The 17,011-nt window shown below is 39.6% G+C and overlaps 1 protein-coding gene across 1 annotated transcript; it reads right to left on the bottom strand.

Moving 5' to 3' along the window:
- Positions 1-15: 15 nt before the first annotated feature.
- On the bottom strand, positions 16-6,286 carry glb1l (galactosidase, beta 1-like). Its single transcript, XM_030757724.1, has 16 exons — positions 6,111-6,286; positions 5,676-5,845; positions 5,429-5,579; positions 4,510-4,570; positions 4,340-4,434; positions 4,076-4,256; positions 3,923-3,981; positions 3,046-3,167; positions 2,138-2,178; positions 1,882-2,000; positions 1,727-1,801; positions 1,543-1,632; positions 1,308-1,421; positions 1,016-1,147; positions 627-854; positions 16-497 (listed from the first exon to the last, which is right to left on the bottom strand). The coding sequence occupies exons 1-16, from the start codon at positions 6,180-6,182 to the stop codon at positions 294-296; spliced, it is 1,914 nt and encodes a 637-aa protein (XP_030613584.1). The 5' UTR covers positions 6,183-6,286; the 3' UTR covers positions 16-293.
- Between the last annotated feature and the right edge of the window lie 10,725 nt (positions 6,287-17,011).

A 17,011-nucleotide genomic window follows, 5' to 3' on the forward strand; every position in this document is an offset into this window, starting at 1 on the left:
AGCATTTATTTCTTTGGCACACATTTAGTGAGTATTGTAACATCAAGTGATCAAGGAATCATTTCATTAGTGTTTGTGTCAAATTAAAACAGCTGACGTCTGATAAGGTATTTGTCTGCGTCTCCAATTAAGAATGGCAGTGCAATAGAAATACTGTTCTGCAGCAGTTCCTTCATGTCATCAATTGTTCAGACAACTATGGCTATTTTGCTTTAGTGAGATCAATACTTGTATTTATTTTGATAGCTGCAATGTGTAGAAAATTTTTATGCTGCAAAACTCAGTGGGCTTTGTCAAGACTTATCAGATGTAATATTGAGCTGAGGTCGGTCCATAAAAAGAACCCTTAAGTGTCTTGGGGCTCCTTCCAGTTCTAGCACTGTGATGTTGTTGGGCAGGGTGGTGTTGAGCAGAGGTCCCGGGACATAGAGAGTCTGCTGAGGGCCTCTGGTTGGCCAGTATCGACCCAAGTTCACACCATTAATCCAAACCTGACCCTGATAAAGGAAAACAACAAACATCCAACAGAATACAGATATTTTATTCCTTGCTGGAAACATGAGGTAAACACACAAAGAAATAAAGTCTGCCAGGTCCAGAATGTGCCTAAATACAGTCAACATTACCTTTGTCCATTCATTGAGCTTGAGAAAAGTGTCCCATGCCAGCCCGTTGGGCTGCAAAGTCCCCATGTAGAAGGTTGGACCAGGTGTAGGTTTTCTCTGAGGAGCAGGGTTGGACTTCTGGCTGTTGCCATGAGGCCATCCACCAGCAATGGCTCCCTCAATGTCCAAAGGGTAAATTTTCCAGTCAGTCAGAACGTCTTTACCCAGGATCAAGTTGCTCAACAGGCCCTGGAATTAACAATATTTACCAGCTAGAACCTGTAGTCTGTCATTTTACTTACTCTACAAAATAGCTACCATCTTTTTACTACCATTAGAAAGCTCCACTAGCCAATATGTTTTTAAATGTTTGTGTTCTGCTTGCTTGTTGCCTCTATTTGTTGCCTTGCCTTGTAGTCATTAATCTTGCTGCCGAAGTTAACCCGGCCCATGTTCTCTACGAGAATGTCCACTGTGTCCCCCTGCTGTCCAGTCACATTCGTCACCAGTGCAATGTCTCTCTCCAACAGGCCCTGGAAAACCTGTTCATACAGATGTATGTTTTCATAAGTATGAACAGATACAGCATCATTTATAAATATATGAAACTTCACAGTATGACATAGACAAACAAGCTCAGACTTAACCTGTGATGTTTTCCCCTGACCTGGACATCAATGAAAGTTCACAGTAAGCCCTTACCCCATTGATGGACACATATGCACGGTCATGAACCCCATTCAGTGGAGAGATAAGTGGTGTGGGCTCTGAGAGGTTCCGTGGCAGCGTGGTCCGATATAGCACGTATCCATAGTACTGAACACAATAGACAGCATAGGTTGCAGACACAACAGTCTAGAAGTTCTCCATGGTTCAAGAGTTTTACTGTCTCTGCAATAATGGCATCGCCACTGTTTCCCTCAGACAGACACCATACCTGTTTCACTTCTTCGAATGTCACAGGATAGTGAGATTTGATTGGTCCCAGAGGTGAAAGGGTGTTCAACAGACCACTAATGTTCCCAACCTGTAAATGTGGAACCATGTTAGACTTGGATGAGTTTTGAATATTTTTAGAAATGCTTCTTGACATCAGGAGCAGTTTCCTGAAATGATGCTACCTTTTGCAGGGTCACAAAGCCATAGGCAAACTTGGGAGTTGCTGGTGGCATGGGGCCAGAGGGAATCTCTCTAAACTGATGAGAAATGGTGATGAATTAATCATGCATTAATCGGGACCTCAGCCTTAGAAGGTGGCTGTTCAATCAGTACCTACCTGCTTTATGACATCTCTAATAGCCAACAGCTTCTCTGTGGGGTCTCCTGCCTCAGTCAGCGGGGCGTCGTAATCATAACTTGTGACTACTGAGCGAAACCTGGTGTCGTGATCAGCACCTATGTGGGAACAGCATAGAGATCATTACACTGCAAACTGATCTTTTATCTCCATCTAAATCATGTAAACCCTGATATGATCTGACACTGAGACACTGATGAAATGAATGAATACTGAGTTTATGAAAAGAATTTACCATTCCAGTAGCCAAAGTTTGTTCCTCCTTCAAACATGTACCTGAAGAAAGACAAATAGACTGTAATACTAGGGGAAATTTACAGTGGTATCTTAAAGGATGAGGTTCCTGACTTTTATTTATTCAGAACAAATCCAATTAAAAGACCACAACTATCATTACATTTTAGCCAAAGCTTGAGATAACTTTTTTGAAAACTATAAGAAAACACAATCCATCTATTTTCTTAACTGCTTCTAAAAGCAGGGTCATGGTGAGATTTTAGCCTATTCCAGCTGATACTGGGAAAGAGGCAGGATACACCAATAATCAATTTAGAATCATCAGTTATCAAAACATGCTTATCTTTGGACTGTGGGTAGAAACCCAAGCACACAGGCACAGGGAGAACGTGCAAACTACACACAGAAAGGTCACAGGCCTGACTGGCAGGTTCGAAAGAGAATCACCTTTCTGTGAAGTGACTCCACACCATCACTGTGCCACACAGAAATCACAGCAGGTTACATCGTTATTCGGTGATGTTCCTTCTGTTTCAGACAGTGGATGAACTGAGAGGCTGCCCCAAGGACCAGTATAAAATAAATAAGGAATATTTTGAACTCTGGCTCATGCCAAAATACTGTAGTAGAGTATAAAGACAAATAAAAATATGGAGTAGGCAATGGGTAACTGTACAAGTACAGTGGCCTTTCACTGTACTTGCAAAAAGAGCTATAAAGATCCTTGTCTTCAGTAGGCTTCAAGCAGGACTTCTTGCTAAATGCCACTGATATCGCAGGCTAGTTGAAAAGCTGGGAAAATAAACCCTCTGTTGGATTTGGTTTTTACATTAGTATACCAACACCATCTCATCATTTGAATGCATTTCTACACAGAGGAGGGACTGAGGGTTTGTGGAGACATACATGTTGACGTTGGCCCCCATGGTTAGCATTTCTCCTAGCACTCTGCTGACCTTCTGAGCATCAACCACAGCGTGCTGATCTCCCCAGTGATCCAACCAGCCGGTGTAAAACTCTGAGTTTACCTGCAACATAATTTAAGACAAGTGTCATTATGTACACTGAAACATTAGGGAAAAAATAATCTGGCAAACTAGCCTAATCTATTCAGTGAACACAAAGTGTTTTTATCCACTAATGTTTATAATATTAAAAACAATAAACCCCATTTAAATCACATGCACAGAGCTGTGAATTCAAAGATTTGGGTGAGTAAAAACCTTTTGGCAGTATAGTGTAGGTCTGGCTGTCAGCACATACATTAAGCCCCACCCAACTGCTATTCAAACCTCCTGTTTACATGGGCCAGCCAATCAAAAAGAAAATTGGCTTTAGGCAGGATGAACTAAGGGGCTGCACAAAGGCCCAGTATAAGGATTATTTTGAACTGTGAATCATGCAAAGCTACTCCAGTAGTATCCAAGAATAAAAATATGGAGCTTTAAATGAGCACAACAATTCCCCTTTAAATAATTTCTGCAATAAGTGCTTGCTTATAGGGGTTCACTGGGTCTCTGTGATTATTGTTGTGAATGGTTCTATATCAATAAATAAGTTTAAATAAACTGAAACTGACAAACATGAGGGAAGTAAAGTAAAGGAACATTTTAACTGTACTGCAGTCTAGTACACCCACTGAGAACATCAGCAGAATTATCAGACTTTTTTAATTGTGTTGGATTTCATTCATTTCACAAGTGTACATAATTAAGGTGCCAGTGAGTGTATATTCAGTTACTGCATTTTAAGATTGGGTTTAGTGAACTGATATGTAACAAACCAGGGGTCCTCGAGGTTCAAACCGTCGTTGCCGGGCGAAGGCCTCAGTTATGTTGGTTTCTAAGAAAAGAAACGCACAGTAGAAATTAGACCGTTCCCTACAAGAAAACGCACATGTTGTTTTCTTCTTCACGCACCATTGTACAATACCAACCTGTTCCAAAGTCTATTGTGGCATATAATCCTTCCAGAGTCCCACATATCATTTCCTTGTCTGTGTTTCCATCGGTGGTGAACAGGATGACGTCCTCACCCAGAAAGAAGCGGAACAGAGTGCGCAGGTGACGCATGTAGTTGTAGTCACAGCTGTAGTAACTCCCATATTCATTCTCAACCTGCAGTTAAGATGATTTTTTTTAATCCAATAATAACATACTAACTGTTAGAAAACTTTGTAGCTACCCATTCACTACTATACCTGAACAGTAATGATGTTTCCCCCGTTAACATAGAGCCAAGGTTTTATTTTGGGGAGGAGAACAGCAAGCCAGTTGCTGACTGCCTGCAGATAATCTGGGAGAAAATGGGTAATTGGCAAAGTACATAAAAAAAAAAGAAAAGAAAAAGGAACGTAGGTGCATGTTTTACCTGTGTCTGCTGAGCGCAGTATGATGTTTGGCTTTTGAAGTAACCAGGCTGGCAATCCACCCTGCAAGAGAAAGTAACGAGGGAATGAAGGCAGAACGAGCTTCTCGTGTGATCAGTCAGCCTCTTTTATCTCACCACATGGGTTTGAAGGGAACTGTAGTAAAAGAGCTGCATACATTTTAAATTTTGTATTTTTTTTTAATATATCGGAAATATGATGTAAATGTCTGTATCCTACTACAGTTATAGTAATATATACTCACCAAACACTTCATTAGGCACACCTGTTTAACTGCTCATTAACACTAATATACCAGCAGTCTGAGAGTGGAGTGCTGTATTGGGGTGATAAGGTATTATAAGTTCTTTAAGATAAGTTGAAGCCTGATTATTCAAGACCTTGTGTGCAAGGAGTTGGAAAGCTCAGATCATCGCGAACTGGTTTCTTGAACATGACAGTTCACTGTACTCAATTGGTCTCCACAGACACCACAGCTCAATCCAACTGAGCACCTTTGAGATGGAACGGGAGATTCTCATCATGGACGTGCAGATGACAAATCTGTAGCAACTGTGTGATGCTGTCGTGTGAATATGGACCAAAATCTCTAAGGAATGTTTCCAGCACCTTGTTGAACCTATGCCACAAAGAATAAAGGCAGTTCTGAAGGAAAAAGGGGGTCCAACTCGGTACTAGCAAGGTGTACCTAATGAAGTATGAAGTTAAATCTTTTGTTTAAATGCAGTGAACAAACAAAGATGAAAATAGCTGGAAGAGCTAATTGTTTTAAACTATCTGTAATATTTTGTGTTTTTTCTAAATTGTTTAAGCATCTTTCTGTCCTATACTGTTCCGCTGAGGGCAATATACTTCCGTGGCAGTGTATACATTATATTTATAACTTTTGCTTCTTCTCACCATTTCCCACTCTGCACAGATGTACGGTCCTGGACGCAAGATGACCAGAAGACCTGTCTGGTTTGCCAGATCCAAAAAATGTTCCAGATCTCTGTCTCCTGTGAAGTTTTGAACACCCTGAATTGTTTCATGGAAGTTCCAGGGTACATATCTGTGTACAGGCAAAGTAAATGTAGGAGGCTCCAAAAGGCCAACAAACAATCCTGACAAAATGCATATTTAAATGTTTGTGATGTGTTCAGCTTACACCTGGATGGCATTCAGTCCAGTCATGTACATTTTAACAAGCCGGTCCTTCCAGTAGTACCGTGGGATTCTGGAGTAGTGGATACTCCCTGAGATGTACTGAAAAGGCTTCCCATCTTTCAGGAAACGGTTGTTTTTGTAGTCTATAGAGAAAGATCTCTCTCCAGAGTCCTGCAATATAATCATGGTAACTGATCTGAGAGGCAAAGTGTTGGGAATATATCAAGAATTTCCCACTGCATATCTCGCAGTAGAGGATAGGGTAGCAGCTTGGACGGGTAGTAATGATGTCGCATGAACATCTGTAGGTAAAATATGTTTTCATTTATTAACGGTTCGAGAAATTGTTTATCCTCCTTTGTAGGAACGTTTTAAGGAAGTAGAGACAGGAAAAAGAATGATCAGCTGACTGTAAATAACTTAGTTTCATTCTTACCAAATTTCCACTCACAGCTGAACAGGCAAGAGTCAGCGCACCGAGGAGTAAGACAGCGACAGCAGCAGCCATGTCCGCTGCCTACCTGTGACAACTAAACCTAAAATATATGCATCTATAACTGTTATATATGCATTCACATACAGTCTTCTTTTACCCCACGTCTATTATTATCAGGGGGAAGCAATACTAGAGTCAACGTCCTCCCCGCTTCAGTAGCGCTACCACGTGATTTCCATTTAGTCTTCAGCTGGGTCCTAAAGCCTGTCGATTCACCTCAAACCCGTCCTGACAGGCCTCTCTATCATCATCATCATCATCAATGAGGGCCCCAATTTCACTGCTACTTATTATTTTCCTCATAAGACATTTCATCCACTATAAATATCTGAACGCTTAAATTTTAAATGAAATACAAAATAAATAAGATTAAAACTTGTTCCAAATATGCCAAGCCCAGTTGGAAATTAGGAAATAAAGTTAGACGTAAACATTTGATGTGATTATAGGTTGACCACAAGATGCCACTGTTTGGAACAGGTTTTTAATCAAACCTTTTAAACCAACATATATGACTCGCTAAGTGCCACAGCTATCCTGAATAGTATCCTTGCATGGTACAGGTGTTTAATGTTGGGGTATCTTTACATATAAACATAAAATGCAATCAAAAATGCATAATGATACAATGATACTGATAACTATATAACTGTGTAGACTAAGTGGGAATCCAGCCACCATAGCCTCCCTATAATACCTTGCTTTGAACAACATGCTGTCATACTATGCATTATGTAGGCTGAGAACAATTCCCATTGTGTTTTGCTTGGCAAGATAACAAAGCAGCCAGTTCAGGAACGGGTTGCTTTATTATAGCTTTAGGACCCAGGTCTGTGTCTGTGCGTCTTTTCACGGGGTTGAATAATAACTATGTGTCAACTGTTGCTGACACCTATATCAAAGGATTTTTTTTTTTTTTTAATATCTTTTAATTTGCTCTTGAAAATTTCCCTGATACACTTAATTTTTTTGGCGATACCATGATGTTGCTGCAATAATAATAACTTATCAGGAGCTGTCTGATAGGAAATATATCCGTTTGTGATAACTTTATGGACACTAGATGGCGCTGCAATATATAAAGAGATGCAATGGAAGTCTTTTCTGATTAATATAGTTTCATGGTAACATTAATGAACATTAATGAAATTGAAGTAGGTTATATTTTTAAGCTGAGAGACAAACAATTACAGTTTACCTCCAAATTAACAGAATCAATAAGTATTGATTCTTGAGTACTCAAACTATTGCAGTAAAACACCGTGGTCATAATCGTGTGTTTTGCATCTATTTAATTCCATTTTTATATGCTCTTTTTGTCATATGTGCTTCCAAATGTGCTATCACACTCGTAGAAAAATCAAAGTTGCTTCCAGGCTACTTTTTCTGCCTGTGTGCACTCCATTATGGCTAGAAAGAGCTCTTAAGTGGGAGCTAAGTGGTTGATGTTGTAATGGGTAATGGGAGCAACAGTTTATCTCCGTGTGACATGTATACATTAATCCCGACAATTTTGGTTAATAAATCCTGCATCTGTCTGCAGGCCCATCACTGTGCTCATATAGTTATACTGATGAACTTCTCCAGACGCTTTTACTCTTTTTGTCAGTTCTATCTCTTTTACAGTAATAACTGCTTAAACAGATGTCATTTCCTGCCTCTTCTTTCATTAGTGTCAATTCTAAGAAAATTGAAAAGGGGGTGCTCACAATTGCTAATGGCAGCTGATCTCAGCTACAGATAGGACTCATGTTCTGGCCCTGTGTCTCATTAGCCCACTGTCAGACGCTGTTGATTGCCCTGGAAATGAGCAGAAGAACAACATACATGGGCTTGTAATTTGGTTACAAGCGCGGTAGTGCCTCAGAGGAGTCTGTCCGCAACCCATCTTTGAACCCCCTGAGCTTGTGGAAAATTGATGTTCAAACCGCAAAAAATATCTCAGCAACTAATGCACTGTGAGCACCACCAATTGCTGAGGCGCTGCAGCAAAAATGGAAGCCTAAAGGATGGGATTTAGAATAATACAAACACCAGCAGTGCAAATGCTTTTAAATAACTCTTTATTTGAGTTCAACGCTGTAGTCCACTTTTTAAACTACTATACAAGTTAAAGGTGCAGTCCAGAATACCCTACAATTATTAGGCAGGCCTGCCCCTAATGCGATGGGAGATGCAGCAAAAACACACTAGCTCCAGGGCTGGGCGTCATCTCAATGAAGTCATCTCCCCCGAGTCTGTAATTAGGTTGAACCATCCCCTCTGTCTCCCACTGCCCCCAGAATAAACCCTTTTGTTGTTTCTGGTGGAAGCAGGTGTATTCAGATCCCCACTGTCCACCCCCTTCCCCCACATGCCACCTCCAAAAAATCCAGTTCAGTCTATTTGGAGTAGTTGATGTCAAACAGGAACTCCACCAATTTTGCATTTATTGTGGATAGTGGTGATACTGGTGTTATCTAGGCTTTGGATTGGAATTCATGAATGTGATGGAGTCATAAAACATGCTACTGAGTTCCAGTTGAAGGAGGAGGGGAATCTGTAAAAATATACTGTAATTAATATTTCGCATCAATCAATTAACTTCATACAAAGTGCAGTAAAAACACAAATTTTATTTATATCAGTGTACAGTTTGCCCACACATGGCATTATTGTAAGAATTATTTAATTTTTTAAAGTAAGATTGACAACATCAGGTGTCAGATCCCTTGCCACAGCCCTTCCATGTGGTCCACTTGATGCTCAACGTGATATCATCCATATCTTCTTAAACACAAACACCTTTCTCATTTATTTCCTGATTGCTGATTGATTAATTAATGCTGCTCGCATGCAGGTTTAATCAGTAAAAAGTGGGGTTATCCCCCCACTCATGTGTTCTGTTTTACTCTGAAATAAAAGGGTCTCATTAGAGGACTGACTGACAGGCAGGCGAGGCGATGATTAGGTGTAAGCTGGGGCAATGAAATTACATTATGGAGCCACCTCACTAGAGGGGAGGTGGTTGAAGTAGTTAAGCAGAGGAGCAGCCTCTAATTCTGAACTGTAAATTTTCCCCAGTGGTCCCTTGTATTTTGTTGTGAAATCTGTCTCTGTGTTCATGTTATTTCCTGTTTTATTTTGGTAGTCATTTTTCTCTTGTGTGTTGTATTTAGTTTAATTTGTTTGTCATTACCTTAATTAGATTTGGCTGTGTTTAGTTCCCAAGGTGTCTTCACTTCCCTCATTGCCTCTTGTGTATCTAAAGCAGGGCTCTTCAACTCCAGGCCTCGCGAGCCCCTGTCCTGCAGGTTTTAGATGTGTCCCTGATCCAACACTCCGGAATCAAATGGCTGAATTACCTCCTCAGTATGCAGTCAAGTTCTCCAGAGTCCTGCTAATGACTTCTATATTTGACTCAGGTGTGTTGAAGCGGAGACACATCTAAAACCTGCAGGACAGGGGTTCTTGAGGCCTGGAGTTGAAGAGCCCTGATCTAAAGCCTCAGTTGCATTGCCTTGTGTTTGCTGTACTTTTGTGAAAGAGTTTAATTTCTATTGTTTGCTTTACGTTTTGGACTTTGATGGATTTTTGTTGAACTTTTACTTTCTGCCTAATAAAGTTTTTGTTGTTGTTGTTCTGTAAGCCTACCTTGTGAGTCCTGCATTTGGGTCCTTTCCTGCTCCCTGCTTCAAACCTTGGTCCTACAGCCGTATACAGAAAAGCAGCATTAGATGCAGTGTGCCATATTCATCTCTTGAATAGTCTCAGATCAGGATGCCTGTTTTTGTGTAACTGAACCTTTTGTGATGTTGTAGGAAATATCCACTCATTTTTTTTAACTATGGAGTCCAACAGGGGTCAATTTTAGACCCACTGCTTGTCTAAGTTACCCAGGTCATTTGGTAGTGTAAAATGTCTTCCCAACTACCTCTCACTGCAGACCAAAACATCAGGCCATGGTTGTTCAGCTCCCCTGCTTTGTTACAGCTTAACCACAGTGGATATATATATATATATATATATATATATATATATATATATATATATATATATATATATATATATATATATATATATGAAGTGAGCGGCTAGCCTTCATATCAGCGTCGCCTGCCGTCACCTCTGCGTAGCTCATGTCGCCAGCAACGTGAGTGCGAAGCACAGCTGTGTAAAAGCAGCTGTTTAAACGGAGAACGAACTTTTTCTCCTTTTTGTGGTTTAATTTTAAGTCTTTAATTCAAAATAAGCTGTTAAAACAAGCATAACACATTTCAACATCAAGGAATACAGCTGAGCGAATGATTAATTTCCAACTATATTAAGTGAGACATTAATGTCCAGTTATGATGCTTAACTTTAATTTCAGGAGTTTGCTTATCACAGGAGCACTTCCACCCTTCGTTGGTCTGTGTAGTAGACTGGTGGGAAAATAAACTAAATTTTGAAGTTTAAGCTTATGTATATTGATTCATTCATCAACCAAACTTAAATTAATATTTATCATGTTAAATATTTAAATGTGATTAAAATGCGATTAATTTTGATTAATTAATTACAAAGCTCCTAATTAATTAGATTAATTTTTTTAATCGAGTCCCACCCCTAATATATATATATATATATAGGTAATCCAGGATAAACTGAACTTTTGAACTCTTTACCTTTGAGGTCCTCAACCCCAGAAGAGATAAGAATCTGTTCTTTTGAAATCAGGGCCCTGAGTTGGAATTAGCTGGAATAATTTATCAGCTAACCTGAAGAGCTCACCTTTATTAGTAGAGCAAATCTTTAACTCCTTATCAGAATATTTGCTTAATTGCAGCTGAAATCTTATGGTTATGAGGTTTGGTTATTTTGCTCATTGTTGCAGACAAACTGCTATTATTACCAGTTCTGAACATATAAGGTAAATCTCACTGATTAGTGATATAACACTTAGGGGCTGCCTGTGATTCAGCAGAGCTGAATGAAATGAGGGAGCTCTGCAGCATTCCTGAGAAGTCTCCGTATCAGTCCGGGGGTCAGGATGCACAGAGGAATGTACCTTGCCTGTTTTCTCAGGCTCTGAATGACCAGTGAGTCACTGTTAGGCTCACAAACGATAATACTCTGGCATCTGAGAGAATTTGTTCCTGAGAAACGAAACAAAAAACAAAAAAATACTTGTACAATGACAAAATACCTCTGCTGTGTTTGTGTTTTATCACTGATGTAACTCAGCGGTCTCTCTTTTTTCGCATCATTGAAAAAAAAATTGCAGTTTTAAAGTAATTAAGTTGCAGATATGAGACTGTGGGAGTACTGAAACATGAGGCTCTATAAACAAACAGGAAGTGGACAGTGTGGGGGAGCATGGGAAGAGTGAGTTAGCTCTCATTCCTCAATCTCAAGGAAGGTATGGTATGCATTTGGGGTCCAAGCATGCTCTGAGGAATGCTTGTGGTGATATTGTGACATCCTACTGCTCGGACTTTGGCTCCAATAATAGCTGTTAAACTGAGGCTTATTATGTCAAATTAATCACAGCAAGGAATGTCTTTCTGAAATTCTTTCACCCTCCTTAACTAAAACCATACTGATTGTCAGGCTTTAAGCTCTCCCACTTATTTACATCTTTATCTTTAGCCACACAAGCAGCAGGGATCTGTGCCACTATCAGCCTCTGAGTCCATTACATTATTTGGTTTTGACTGATAAAAATCAGGCTATCAGAGTGTTTTTATAACTGAGCATCTGCAAAATGAATGGCATTGCTTTCAGCCTAGGCAGAGCAAGTCTGTTTCTTTTCTTCTAATTAGCTAATGTTAGCATCCTCACAAGGTAAGCTAAGATGATTACCCCAATGAGCAGTGACTTACCAATTTATTTGTTTAGATCAGGAGCTGATCAAATAAAGCTACAAAGCACAAAATACACTGCTCAAAAACAAACAATTAAAGGAACACTTTGAAATCATATCAGCTTCAATTTGATGGAAATGAAAATGATCAACCTGCAGAGGGTTGGTCCTGGGGGATCTCCTCCCAGATCTGGACCAGGACATCAGTGAGCTCCTGCACAGTCTGAGGTGCGACCTGGTAGCATTGAATGGATCAGGGGTGTTCTGTCGGATTTAGGTCAGGTGAGTGTGTGGTATCAGTTCGTTCATCCTCCAGGAACTGCCTGCATACTCTCACCACATGAGATCAGGCATTGTCATGCACCAGGAGGAACCCAGGACGTCCTGCACCAGTGGAGGGTCTGACAATGGGTCCAAGGATTTCATCCAGATACCTAATGGCAGTCAGGGTGTCGTTGCCTGGCCCGTAGAGGTCTGTGTGTCCCTGGATGGATATGCCTCCCCAGATCATCACTGACCCACCACCAAAACAGTCATGCTGAATGATGTTACAGGCAGCATGACGTTCTCCACAGCTTCTCCAGACCCTTTCACGGCTGTCACATGTGCTCAGGGTGAACCTGCTCTCATCTGTGAAAGGCACAGGACACCGGGGGTGGACCTGACAAATTTTGGTATTCTATGGCAAATGCCACTCAGTATGTTTAGGATTTATTGTAATGCTGAAAAAATGAGCTATCATCCCTTGAGTTTGGTGCTTTTTTTTATGCTTGAATGATTCATAGATACGGGTTACGTGGCTTAACAAATGAAAAAAGTAAACTTAAAAAAATTATTCTTTTAAAAATGATCAGGTACAAGAACTTTACTGAAAATGAAAGAAAAGCAATGAATGGAGAACTCCTGCTTACAAGAAAGTCTGACTCCTTAACATAAAGAAATGAAGGGTGGCTCAATACTTTTGCACAGTAGTGTATTATTTTTTTTTTACAAATAAAAATTTGTTCATCACATAATAACTTGAATAAGCTTCTGTTTATGTGAAGCTGGTTATGAAAAAAAAAAAAAAAGAATAGAGCAATAACATTTTATTGGAATGTAATCAACTGTAATCAAATCTACTAAATCTTTTTCACTTAAAGAATATTTTTGTCCCTTCTTCTCTCTCATAAAGCAGCAGGAGATGTTGACATTGGTGCGAGTAATGCCTTGTATTGGAGACCGATCAGCTCTGTGATGTTCAGGGATAAGTACCATAATTTAATAAATGCCACACCAGGATTTGTCATTGACCATATTTACACATTTAGGTGATGCTGCCTGCGAGAGTGATACAATAAGGATCAAATCACCTTTGTTTGATATTGTTAGATGATCCATTTTTACTTCAGTGTCTCTGCTCTCCTCTGGCCATCCATCTTAGCTAAACTGTCTCCGATCAATTTTACTTCCCTCCCATGTTCCTGTTGCTTTGTTCCTTGGATAACTGTGACCATATGTATAAAACACTTACAGTTGTAGTCAGAGGTTTGCATACACTCATCATGTTCATGAGCGTCATGGCAATTTTTGGCTTTAAATTATTTCTTTGAACTGTTCTTTTTCCCAGGGTGGAATGATTGTACATCATACATCTTTGACTTAAAAATAAAAAAACAAAAGTTGGATGAACAAGTTGGAACTTATTTTAGATTTCCCCTAATCCACAAGGATCAACAGTTACATACACCCCCACTAATATTTGATTAAATGTCCCTTAGCAAGTTGCACCTCAGCCAGATGCTTTTGGTAGCCATCAAAAAACAGTAATATTTCCAGTTCATGATAACTCAGGATTGATCATGCTTGTTGTTTTGCTGACTCCCACTGTTCACGCAACAGTTCACGGGTGGTGGCTTTTTACGTAATCAAAGCAGCTCCAGTTAAGTGATTAGCATCGTCTGGTTGTGACTAACAGCCTGTGGCTGTAGAGAGGGTAATCAGTCATTCCCTATCAGTGGGACCTCCATCACATGTGCTCAATCCAATCCAGACTTGTCCATTATTTGGCACGAGGCTGCAAAAGGGTCCTTCACCTGACCTGAATGACTTTGCCTGAGGTCTTTCCTACTAGTGGGGGTTGGGGGCATCATCACAGACTCTCTATCTCCAGTTAATCTTTCAAAAACCCAGGTCCTCACATGTGATGCTTTATTTTCACACCTAATCAGATGTTTATGTAACAGGGCCAGTGATAGATCAGAAAGGGTCACATGACCTGGTACTTTTTAAGTGGTGTGCGTGGCTTTCATGACATATTTATTGCTCTGGCTCTGTCCACTGCATGTGGTCATTTCTGGCCACTGATCTTTACTTCAGTGTTTCAATGGAACACACACTATAAAAGCTGGATGTGGGGGCAAAGCTTGTAGAGTAGATCTGTAGAGCTTGGAAGGCAAAGTACTAGATAGATTTTTAACATATAAAAGATCATGTTGCCATTATATAGTGTATCTCTCATAAGCCCACAGTTGATGTTCTTCCTCCCTTTTGGAAATTTCGTATGATCACATGATAAAACTGCAAGATACTAGGAGGAAGGCCTGAACTGGCTTCCACAGATAATAATAATTTCATTGTTAAAACAAAGATTTAGTATAAACCTGGCAGAGCTCAGCTGATCATTTGCCACTCCTTGGTATGCCTGGTATTTCTCTCAGTGGTATGTAGGATTTTTCTAGAATGAAAGCCTTTGATATAAACTGTGATTAAAAAAACTGATCCAAATGCCTTTCTGAAACTGGTTGGAAGCCTGAAGATTTAAAAACAAATCCCCATTTCAAAGTGTGATTGGGGAATTAATAATTTTAATTACCATTAAGATTGAAAATAGTTTTGGTTTCAATGTTTTGTTTTTTTTAAATTAAAATACTAACTTAAAGAACCGAAAAAAAACTATTCTGAAGTATTTTGGCTCTCCAATAAGAGGTAATCAATTTTATTATGCAAAATCAAACTACAGAAGCAATTCTCAGACCTCACCTGCACTGCTGTCGATGCCAAAGGACCAAATCAGTTGGGATCAAGAATAGCAGTACTTACCCGTCGCTTTGGGGATCTTGATAACCAAATAGATTTTTTGTTCTCGCTCTCTTTCTCCTCTTGGTCAGAAAGCACAGTCTGCTCTGTCTGCCGTTTCAAACAGTAGCTTTTTTCACTGTTGTTATTTAGTTTTGAAAATTGTGAGTTCAATGCTGGTGTAGTACTGAATGTCTTCAGCAAGCCACCTTTCTTACTTTAAGTCAGACACTGATTTCCTCTTTGGGACCTGATGTAGTGATCCATGTCAGTCACACAAACTTAAAATTTAATTAAACTAACCCAACCTTTACTGTGGTCTGATTTAAGGCTAATAACAAAATCTGACTCAACTTTAAGTTATTGTCTGATAAAGGCTTTACTTCTTAGCAAATTTATGTGAAATGTGGAAGTTTTTATTTCACTTTGTAAATAATTACTGTGTCTGTGATATAATGCCACTTTGTACTATATCTGTGTTATCATTTAGACCAGGAAAGCATGCGGTTAAGAATAATTATCCAAAAGCAGGAAAAATTGCTCTGAGTCAGAGAGAAGGAGAGAATCTGTCTGGTCTGTACTATCTCCATCAAAGTGAAGTGTAGTGATTCACCTGGGCTGCACAGCAGAGAGTCAGGGCACCTGGTGGCCCCTGTGTGTGAATCAGGTGATTGTGAGAGGGTATAATCTCCTCCAGTCAAAGTGGCTGTGAGCGGTAAACTAGCTTTGGCATGGCAACGGGATTGTTCAAGTATTACTCCTCTAAAATCCTTACAGGAACACTAAACAGTGACTGGACTGTTCTTATGAAAGCTGCTCTTAACCTTTTGGTTAATAAGCACCAACTAACTAACAACACCAAGTTTGTCCAATCTAATGCAACAGAAATGCTAAATAAGCATTTTGACATAAGAGCCAGAAAAGCTGACACACTGAAGAGGATTTTCAAAAATTGGGGAGTGCACTTTGTTCTGTTTAGCATCCTATTAGATGTTGCTGCTGGTATTGAAGTGAATTTAAGGTACAAGTAAAGGATTATGGTTTTCTGAGAGGTGTACTGCAAAATTATTGATCTTTAGAGATGTCTGTGAACATTCCATATAATATAAGTTACCTTAAAACACTATCTAATAACATGAAATATAATGTTAATCTACTAACCAGTGGTAATATAGCCACATAACTATACTGACACAGTCCAAATCCAAATCATGAAAGTCTAGAGTAGAAAATAAATGGACTTAAAAGTAACATAATAAAATAATACTCAGCTGGGAGAACAACAGAAACAAACCCAGAGACTGACTAAAACATTCTGCCACATCCCTCTATTAGCTGCCACACAGCAAGCACAGTGATTGCATAACAGACTACATACAGTTTGCCAGTCTGGATCTGCTGCATGACTGTTCAATACAGAGTAACATGTTCACCTACCCACTGTTACCATGGCTGACTGACCTTCCTGTGCACCTTGTGTCTTTTCTCTTGGTCACTGGAATGTGAAGGCCTAAAAGACAACTGCTGGTGGAGAAAATCCTACAATAATATTGGACTTCTGCTAGTTTTCTAGCTTGTGCACAATCACCTTTAAAGGCCTTTGTTTACATTTGTGCAGTTGGATTGCAGTTGACCTGTGATTACACGCAGGACCCCTGCACAGTATGAGCAACAGTGCTGGTATAGGTAGATGTTTTAGGGACAAACTGCACAACCAGTGACCAGATTTCTACACATAATACAAAGAAGGAATTATTTTGTGTTGAGACATTGCTTTCTGTTTAGCTCTGTCTGGGACTGTAAACCAGCTGTCTGTGATTTAAGCAGGGGTTGGTGAGGGCCCCGACACTCAGTGATACATCATATCATATTATTTATTTATAAAATGTATTTATTCATTATTTATTATTATTGATTTGTGGGCCAGAAAACCAAAAGAATGAGATTAAAGAAACATTGG

The sequence above is a fragment of the Archocentrus centrarchus genome, chromosome 21, assembly GCF_007364275.1.
Source record: "Archocentrus centrarchus isolate MPI-CPG fArcCen1 chromosome 21, fArcCen1, whole genome shotgun sequence".
NCBI lineage: Eukaryota > Metazoa > Chordata > Actinopteri > Cichliformes > Cichlidae > Archocentrus > Archocentrus centrarchus.

Excerpts from the sequence above, each read along its gene's own strand:
- glb1l (XM_030757724.1), bottom strand. The coding sequence starts at position 6,182 with ATGGCTGCTGCTGTCGCTGTCTTACTCCTCGGTGCGCTGACTCTTGCC. Across the intron at positions 4,257-4,339 it reads GAAACATCATTACTGTTCAG|GTTGAGAATGAATATGGGAG; the intron begins GTATAGTAGTGA and ends TCTTAACTGCAG. Across the intron at positions 2,179-3,045 it reads ATGGGGGCCAACGTCAACAT|GTACATGTTTGAAGGAGGAA; the intron begins GTATGTCTCCAC and ends GTCTTTCTTCAG.